At 51.4% G+C, this 10,463-nt stretch overlaps 1 protein-coding gene across 1 annotated transcript in view; it reads right to left on the reverse strand.

Annotated features, from left to right (window-relative positions):
• adgrl3.1 (adhesion G protein-coupled receptor L3.1) overlaps positions 1–10,463 on the reverse strand; it is an 85,882-nt gene that overhangs the window by 49,997 nt on the left and 25,422 nt on the right. The window contains 1 exon segment of the mRNA XM_057035597.1: positions 9,805–10,015. Within this exon segment, the coding sequence (XP_056891577.1) occupies positions 9,805–10,015 (211 nt within the window).

Raw genomic sequence — 10,463 nt, forward strand, 5'->3', positions numbered from 1 at the left:
CCCCCGAACCCGAACCCGCGAACCCGAACCGCGAACCCGAACGCGCTAACCCGTAACCCCAACCCTCGAACCCTAACCCGCTAACCCGAACCCGCTAACCCTAACCCTCGAACCTCTAACCCTAACCCTCTAACCCTAACCCTCTGACCCTCTAACCCTAACCCTCTAACCCTCTAACCTCTAACCCTAACCCTCTAACCCTAACCCTCTAACCCTCTAACCCTAACCCTCTAACCCTAACCCTAACCCTGGCACTTGTCAACAATGTGGGCCATGTTTGGAGTTCTAATGCCCAGTGGGACCTGCAGGAGCCAGTAGCTCACACACTGTCGCTTAATAATGAACTCATTTTATTTCTCTGAAGTTTAAATATTTATGTAAATTATTCAACACGATGATGTGAAAATTGCCAACATAGCCTGAAAATGAACTGAAAAGATTTACATTAGCTGTGTTTCTTGTCTTTGTGATGAGAAAGAATAGGAACTTCTCTTCATTTCTGTCTAAATATATTCCAGAGGCACACAGACATTTGCTGGCACTGCACAGCCGAGTCATTTTGAAGCCTGTCATCTCTCCTCTCCTCCTGCTTCCACTTTCCTGGGTAACCATGGTAACACTTACGTCGTCTATATCCAGGACACACTCAGAGAATTTTACTCCTGATTCCACCCAGCAACATTGTCATTTTCACATCTTCATGTCTCTCTGCCATCTGCTGCATCTCTGAGCCTCTAACCCTAACCCCAACAATAACCCTGACCTCTAACCTAACCCCAACAATAACCCTGACCCCAACAATAACCCTGACCTCTAACCCTAACCCCAACAATAACCTGACCCCAACAATAACCCTGACCTCTAACCCTAACCCCAACAATAACCCTGACCCCAACAATAACCCTGACCTCTAACCCTAACCCCAACAATAACCCTGACCTCTAACCCTGACCCCAACAATAACCCTGACCTCTAACCCTAACCCCAACAATAACCCTGACCTCTAACCCTGACCCCAACAATAACCCTGACCCCAACAAAACCCTGACCTCTAACCCTAACCCCAACAATAACCCTGACCCCAACAATAACCTGACCTCTAACCCTAACCCCAACAATAACCCTGACCCCAACAATAACCCTGACCTCTAACCCTAACCCCAACAATAACCCTGACCTCTAACCCTAACCCCAACAATAACCCTGACCTCTAACCCTAACCCCAACAATAACCCTGACCCCAACAATAACCCTGACCTCTAACCCTAACCCCAACAATAACCCTGACCTCTAACCCTAACCCCAACAATAACCCTGACCTCTAACCCTGACCCCAACAATAACCCTGACCTCTAACCCTAACCCCAACAATAACCCTGACCCCAACAATAACCCTGACCTCTAACCCTGACCCCAAAAATAACCCTGACCTCTACCCTGACCCCAACAATAACCCTGACCTCTAACCTGACCCCAACAATAACCCTGACCTCTAACCCTAACCCCAACAATAACCTGACCCCAACAATAACCCTGACCTCTAACCCTAACCCCAACAATAACCCTGACCCCAACAATAACCCTGACCTCTAACCTAACCCCAACAATAACCCTGACCTCTAACCCTGACCTCTAACCCTAACCCCAACAATAACCCTGACCTCTAACCTAACCCCAACAATAACCCTGACCTCTAACCCTAACCCCAACAATACCCTGACCTCTAACCCTAACCCCAACAATAACCCTGACCCCAACAATAACCCTGACCTCTAACCCTAACCCCAACAATAACCCTGACCTCTAACCCTAACCCCAACAATAACCCTGACCTCTAACCCTGACCCCAACAATAACCTGACCTCTAACCCTAACCCCAACAATAACCCTGACCCCAACAATAACCCTGACCTCTAACCCTGACCCCAAAAATACCCTGACCTCTAACCCTGACCCCAACAATAACCCTGACCTCTAACCTGACCCCACAATAACCCTGACCTCTAACCCTAACCCCAACAATAACCCTGACCCCAACAATAACCCTGACCTCTAACCCTAACCCACAATAACCCTGACCTCTAACCCTGACCTCTAACCCTAACCCCAACAATAACCCTGACCTCTAACCTAACCCCAACAATAACCCTGACCTCTAACCCTAACCCCAACAATAACCCTGACCTCTAACCCTGACCCCAAAAATAACCCTGACCTCTAACCCTGACCCCAACAATAACCCTGACCCCAACAATAACCCTGACCTCTAACCCTGACCCCAACAATAACCCTGACCCCGAGCCTGATCTTGCATATGTCCCTAAATGTCATTTTGTGAGGTCAGCATGGAAGACAATCACTGACGACGTGTCAGTGTGTAGCTGTGTCAGGGTTAGCACGCGTGTCTCAGTCATCTCAGGCAGCCTCCTGAGATGGCTAAAGCTAGCAGAGCTATTAAAGCTAGCTATAAAGCTAGCTATTAAACTACTGAGTTCATTTTATGTTCAAATGTGACTGATGTGTTTTACTGCTTCCTAAATTATGAGTGCAGGAACTGGGTCAGTATGTCAAAGTTCAAATGAGGTGTCTATAAGGAGCGTTTTTACCAAGTCATGCTAGTCCTAAATAAGACATGATCAGGTATGAGCTCCTTCGGCGTGGAGCTGGATGGATGCAAATGGGGAAGAATAAAGGAAAAAGATGTGAAAATGACGACAACATGGCCTAATTGGTGCTGTTGTGTTCACCAGTGAATATACGGAAAAATGGGCAAGATTCCATTTGAATAAAAACATTCTTTTTGCCCCCCTGACTTATTCCACTAGCATTAGAATAAGAGCACGACTCAGAATCCAGAACACACAAACATGTTTAGATCACGACTGTGCCGCTCCAGATCCCAGATCCCAGATCCCAGATCCCTCTCCCAGTTGGATATCCATACAGGCCAACTGACACTTGTTTAAGGGATGAGGACTGATGGGAACAAACTTGGGAAGGTTGGGAAGGAATGCATTGATCCAGGATGTTTAATATGGCTGGATTAAAAAAAACTGATTTCATTGATCTGAATCGGCCAATAATCAATCAAGAAAATCCAAACAGCTTTTGAATGGAACTCTTCTGTGGCAACGCTTCATTTTCTGGAAACGCCACAATAAATGCAGCTTTAGGGGGGTTCTCCTAACTGGAGGTTCTCCTAGCTGGAGGTTCTCCTAACTGGAGGTTCTCCTAGCTGGGGGGATTTCTCCTAGCTGGGGGGTTTCTCCTAACTGGGTGTTCTCCTAACTGGAGGTTCTCCTAGCTGGAGGTTCTCCTAACTGGAGGGGTTCTCCTAACTGGAGGTTCTCCTAGCTGGAGGTTCTCCTAACTGGAGGGGTTCTCCTAACTGGAGGTTCTCCTAACTGGAGGTTCTCCTAGCTGGAGGTTCTCCTAACTGGAGGGTTTCTCCTAACTGGAGGTTCTCCTAACTGGAGGGTTCTCCTAACTGGAGGTTCTCCTAGCGGGGTTTTCTCCTAACTGGGTGTTCTCCTAACTGGAGGGTTTCTCCTAACTGGGTGTTCTCCTAACTGGAGGTTCTCCTAACTGGAGGTTCTCCTAACTGGAGGTTCTCCTAGCTGGAGGTTCTCCTAACTGGAGGGGTTCTCCTAACTGGAGGTTCTCCTAACTGGAGGTTCTCCTAGCTGGAGGTTCTCCTAACTGGAGGTTCTCCTAGCGGGGGGTTTCTCCTAACTGGGTGTTTCCTAACTGGAGGGTTTCTCCTAACTGGGTGTTCTCCTAACTGGAGGTTCTCCTAACTGGAGGTTCTCCTAACTGGAGGTTCTCCTAGCTGGAGGTTCTCCTAACTGGAGGGGTTCTCCTAACTGGAGGTTTCCTAACTGGAGGTTCTCCTAGCTGGAGGTTCTCCTAACTGGAGGTTCTCCTAGTGGGGGGTTTCTCCTAACTGGGTGTTCTCCTAACTGGAGGGTTTCTCCTAACTGGGTGTTCTCCTAACTGGAGGGGTCTCCTAACTGGAGGTTCTCCTAACTGGAGGGGTTCTCCTAACTGGAGGTTGTCTTAACTGGAGGTTCTCCTAGCTGGGGGGTTTCTCCTAACTGGGTGTTCTCCTAACTGGAGGGTTTCTCCTAACTGGGTGTTCTCCTAACTGGAGAGGTTCTCCTAACTGGAGGTTCTCCTAACTGGAGGGGTTCTCCTAACTGGAGGGTTTCTCCTAACTGGGTGTTCTCCTAACTGGAGGGGTCTCCTAACTGGAGGTTCTCCTAACTGGGTGTTCTCCTAACTGGAGGTTCTCCTAACTGGAGGTTCTCCTAACTGGGTGTTCTCCTAACTGGAGGTTCTCCTAACTGGAGGTTCTCCTAACTGGAGGTTCTCCTAACTGGAGGGTTCTCTCTTAAATACACTGCAGTTTGACATTGTCACAACAGACATTGACACTATTATAGATGTGAGCTCGTAGGCTGGCTGTGGCTACAGCGACAGACCGACCGACAGACCGACCGACAGACAGATGTGTAGATGGATGAGATGAACTCTTGTTCCCAGTCTGATTCACCAGATTCTCTCACAATAACGTCTGGCTCTGCTAATTGGAGCTTCAAGTCTGCTGCAGCCCCTGGGCAGCATCCATAGTGGTGCGGTAAATGAAGAGTGTGTTTAAAGTTCTTCATTATGGATTCATTATGGCAACGTCTCGGGTAGCACGGTCTTCACACATGCTGTAGCAGGTGCAGAGAGGACACCCGACCCAGTCAGAGCTGGAGTCAGGAGCTCCAGACACCATCTCAGGAGGGTTCCTTGAGAGGAGTGAAGCTGAGACAGTGATGTTACTGATCCACAAGGGTTTATCCCTAACCCCCCAATAAGAAGACCATAATACTGCTGAACACACGACAGGGACAGATCCAGAACCAGAACCAGAACCAGAACCAGAACCAGAACACCCTGCTGGCCAATCACTGACAAGATGCTTGGGGAGGCCTGAGGTCAGTGCAGAGAGAAAAATACATTTATTCACGGAACAGTTGCCGTTAGCTCAGCCGTGCTTGTGACCCACTTTGGATTTCACTGCACACTGAAGAGGGTTAGAGCAACGCTGGGGGGGCTGGGGGGGGATGGGGATGGGGGGGCTGGAGTGGGGGGGGGGATGGGGATGGGGGGGCTGGAGTGGGGGGGGGGATGGGGGGGCTGGAGTGGGGGGGTGGGGGGGGGGGATGGGGATGGGGGGGCTGCAGTGGGGGGGCTGGGGCTGGGGGCTGGAGGTGGGGGTGGGGGGGGATGGGGATGGGGGGGCTGGAGTGGGGGGGTGGGGGGGCTGGGGTGGGGGGGTGAGGGGCTGGGGCTGGGGTGGGGGGGCTGGGGGGGCTGGTCCTGGTCTCGCTTCCTTCTCCTTCTGATGTCGAGGCCCTGGGATGACGTCGCACCTCCAGATTAAACGGAACGTTCATGGTCACAGCACTCTTTTGTTTTTTCATTCTTTCATCACATCATTTTACAAATTTTTGGAAAACACACCACACACAGACACACACACGCACACACGCAGACACACACACGCACACACGCAGACAGATGCATGCAGACACACACACACACGCACGCACGCACACACGCAGACAGATGCATGCAGACACACCACACACACGCACGCACACACGCAGACAGATGCATGCAGACACACACACGCGCATGCACACACGCAGACACACACACACGCAGACACACACACGCAGACACGCACGCACACGCGCATGCACACACGCAGACACGCACACGCATGCAGACACACACACACGCATGCGCATGCACGCACACACAGACACACACGCGCACGCACAAACGCAGACACACACACACACAGACACACACACGCAGACACACACACGCGCATGCACACACGCAGACACACGCAGACACACACATGCACACACACACGCGCATGCACGCACACACACGCGCGCATGCACACACGCACACACACGCAGACACACACACGCACACACACGCGCGCATGCACACACGCAGACACACACATGCAGACACACACACGCACACACACACGCAGACACACACACGCAGACACACACGCGCATGCACACACGCACACACACGCAGACACACACATGCACACACACACGCGCATGCACGCACGCAGACACACGCATGCAGACACACACACGCACACACACACACACAGACACACACACGCAGACACACACGCGCATGCACACACGCACACACACGCAGACACACACATGCACACACACACGCGCATGCACGCACACACACACGCGCGCATGCACACACGCACACACACGCAGACACACACACGCGCATGCACACACGCAGACACACGCACACACACACACACACACACACACACACACACAATCAGGTTCCCAGATAGTCACTATCTATTGAATCCATCTACCAATGGATCTATTGACTTTCTTTAATCATTTATTTAATTACAACACTGCCCACTTTTCAACATATCAGCCAAAAGCATCTCATTAAATATGCACAATATTTATATTCTTAAGCTTCATTTGTCCTATTTGTCCTACGGCAGGTTGGACATTGGCGCTGGACAAAAAAATGGAGAAGCATTGCGCAATACTTTGATTCCGACTCACATAAAGGTGAAAAGTCCATAAAAAGAGTCGTCAACCACCCTGAGTCCATCTGTCCTCATCCGTCCGTCCACTCATCTGTCTGTCCTCATCTGTCCGTCCACTCATCTGTCCGTCCACTCATCTGTCCGTCCACTCCTCCGTCCATCCACTCATCCGTCCATCCACTCATCCGTCTGTCCACTCATCCGTCCATCCACTCATCTGTCCATCCACTCATCCGTCCGTCCACTCGTCCGTCCGTCCACTCATCCGTCCATCCACTCATCCGTCCGTCCACTCATCTGTCTGTCCATTCATCTGCCTGTCCACTCATCCATCCATCCACTCATCCGTCCATCCATTCATCTGTCCGTCCACTCATCCGTCCATCCACTCATCCGTCCATCCACTCATCCGTCCATCCACTCATCCGTCCGTCCATTCATCTGTCTGTCCATTCATCTGTCTGTCCACTCATCCATCCATCCACTCATCCGTCCATCCATTCATCATCCGTCCACTCATCCGTCCATCCACTCATCCGTCCATCCACTCATCCGTCCTTCCACTCATCCGTCCGTCCATTCGGGACAGTCAGGGTTAGGGACAGTCAGGGTTAGGGACAGTCAGGGTTAGGGTTAGGGACAGTCAGGGTTAGGGACAGTCTGGGTTAGGGACAGTCAGGGTTAGGGACAGTCAGGGTTAGGGTTAGGGACAGTCTGGGTTAGGGACAGTCAGGGTTAGGGACAGTCAGGGTTAGGGACAGTCAGGGTTAGGGACAGTCTGGGTTAGGGACAGTCAGGGTTAGGGACAGTCAGGTTAGGGACAGTCAGGGTTAGGGACAGTCTGGGTTAGGGACAGTCTGGGTTAGGGACAGTCAGGGTTAGGGACAGTCAGGGTTAGGGACAGTCTGGGTTAGGGACAGTCTGGGTTAGGGACAGTCAGGGTTAGGGTTAGGGACAGTCTGGGTTAGGGACAGTCAGGGTTAGGGACAGTCAGGGTTAGGGACAGTCAGGGTAGGGACAGTCTGGGTTAGGGACAGTCAGGGTTAGGGACAGTCAGGGTCAGGGTTAGGGACAGTCAGGGTTAGGGACAGTCTGGGTTAGGGACAGTCTGGGTTAGGGACAGTCAGGGTTAGGGACAGTCAGGGTTAGGGTTAGGGACAGTCTGGGTTAGGGACAGTCAGGGCTAGGGACAGTCAGGGTTAGGGACAGTCAGGGTTAGGGTTAGGGACAGTCTGGGTTAGGGACAGTCTGGGTTAGGGACAGTCAGGGTTAGGGACAGTCAGGGTTAGGGTAGGGACAGTCTGGGTTAGGGACAGTCTGGGTTAGGGACAGTCAGGGTTAGGGACAGTCAGGGTTAGGGACAGTCAGGGTTAGGGACAGTCAGGGTTAGGGTTAGGGACAGTCTGGGTTAGGGACAGTCAGGGTTAGGGACAGTCAGGGTCAGGGTTAGGGACAGTCTGGGTTAGGGACAGTCAGGGTTAGGGACAGTCAGGGTCAGGGTTAGGGACAGTCTGGGTTAGGGACAGTCAGGGTCAGGGTTAGGGACAGTCAGGGTCAGGGTTAGGGACAGTCTGGGTTAGGGACAGTCAGGGTCAGGGTTAGGGACAGTCTGGGTTAGGGACAGTCAGGGTCAGGGTTAGGGACAGTCAGGGTCAGGGTTAGGGACAGTCTGGGTTAGGGTTAGGGACAGTCAGGGTCAGGGTTAGGGACAGTCTGGGTTAGGGACAGTCAGGGTTAGGGACAGTCTGGGTTAGGGACAGTCAGGGTCAGGGTTAGGGACAGTCAGGGTCAGGGTTAGGGACAGTCTGGGTTAGGGACAGTCAGGGTTCACACCAGCACGTCACGACTGCACCTTCTAAATGTTGTAAATGCTGTAAATAAAAGGTTCTCTTCGCGTTTCCTGTCCTGTTCTAGGGTTCCGTCCTTGGGTTTCTAGTGGTAACAGTCAAAAATGAAAATAGTGGACATAACGAGGAGATTTAAAGGCTGATGTGGAGCCTCTCCCACACAGGAGGCACCTCACATCTGCTCCTCCTGGCCTCCTGCATCTGTCCTCATCAGTCCAGCACACCATCAAACTAGTGCCGCCTGGTCACACATGTTTATTTTGCCCAGGTTAGTTACTCTGGCAGGCCTGCATGGTGGTTGCCCAGGTTAGTGGTTGTAGTTTAGTGTGAGTTGGGGTCTTAGATCAGGTCTCAGATCAGGTCTCAGATCAGGTCTTGGATCAGGTCTCAGATCAAGTCTTGGATCAGGTCTCAGATCAGGTCTCAGATCAGATCTCGGATCAGGTCTTAGATCAGGTCTTAGATCAGGTCTCAGATCAGGTCTTAGATCAGGTCTCGGATCAGGTCTCTGATCAGGTCTCTGATCAGGTCTCAGATCAGGTCTCAGATCAGGTCTCGGATCAGGTCTCTGATCAGGTCTCTGATCAGGTCTCAGATCAGGTCTCAGATCAGGTCTCGGATCAGGTCTCAGATCAGGTCTCTGATCAGGTCTCGGATCAGGTCTCGGATCAGGTCTCGGATCAGGTCTCAGATCAGGTCTCTGATCAGGTCTCTGATCAGGTCTCTGATCAGGTCTCAGATCAGGTCTCTGATCAGGTCTCGGATCAGGTCTCAGATCAGGTCTCGGATCAGGTCTCGGATCAGGTCTCGGATCAGGTCTCTGATCAGGTCTCAGATCAGGTCTCGGATCAGGTCTCGGATCAGGTCTCGGATCAGGTCTCGGATCAGGTCTCTGATCAGGTCTCGGATCAGGTCTCGGATCAGGTCTCGGATCAGGTCTTAGATCAGGTCTCGGATCAGGTCTCAGATCAGGTCTCTGATCAGGTCTCTGATCAGGTCTCAGATCAGGTCTCGGATCAGGTCTCTGATCAGGTCTCTGATCAGGTCTCGGATCAGGTCTCGGATCAGGTCTCGGATCAGGTCTCGGATCAGGTCTTAGATCAGGTCTCTGATCAGGTCTCAGATCAGGTCTCTGATCAGATCTCGGATCAGGTCTTGGATCAGGTCTCTGATCAGGTCTCAGATCAGGTCTCAGATCAGGTCTCTGATCAGGTCTCTGATCAGGTCTTGGATCAGGTCTCGGATCAGGTCTCGGATCAGGTCTTAGATCAGGTCTCGGATCAGGTCTTATATCAGGTCTTATATCAGGTCTCGGATCAGGTCTTGGATCAGGTCTCCTACCTGAGTGACATGATCTTATAGGCATCAGGCAGGTAACAGCGAGTGTTCTCCATCTGGACCGGGTCCGAGTCACAGATCTTGTCATCGGTGCGGCCGTAGTTGGCGCTCTCGATCATGATGACGTCGGTGCCGGGGCAGCGGAGGTCGATGGGGTAGGACTCACACGACAGCTCCCTGCGGACCACGGCCATGGGGATGGGGGCACGTGCATCTGCTCGAATACAAACAGGTAAATAGTCATTAGAATAATTCATTAGAATGTAATTACCCGTTTATTACTATTTAGGTACTGCCTCATTGTGTAATCATTTGCATAGTTAGCCTCAGCTAATCTACTTTTATCAATATTATTGATAAAGCATCTAATTGAATTAAAACCATCTTACAAAATTTCATGCAAGCATTATAATTTTAATCCCATTGTAATTAGAGCCTGATTAATGTGGGGCTGATGAACCCCAAAGATGGCTAACGTGACAGCTACAATGTGACTTGGATATTTGTTAGCATGTAGCGCCTGGTGGCTTCAGCCCGGACGTGTGTGACGGTGACGCTGGTTGTTGTGGAGCAGCTCCGATGTTGTGGTGATCTCTTCCTGGGAGCAGCGTTCCCTGTGTGGGAGGGCCCCTATCCCAGGGAGCAACGTTCCCTGTGTGGGA

Source organism: Takifugu flavidus, chromosome 6 (assembly GCF_003711565.1).
Source record: "Takifugu flavidus isolate HTHZ2018 chromosome 6, ASM371156v2, whole genome shotgun sequence".
Taxonomy (NCBI): Eukaryota; Metazoa; Chordata; class Actinopteri; order Tetraodontiformes; family Tetraodontidae; genus Takifugu; species Takifugu flavidus.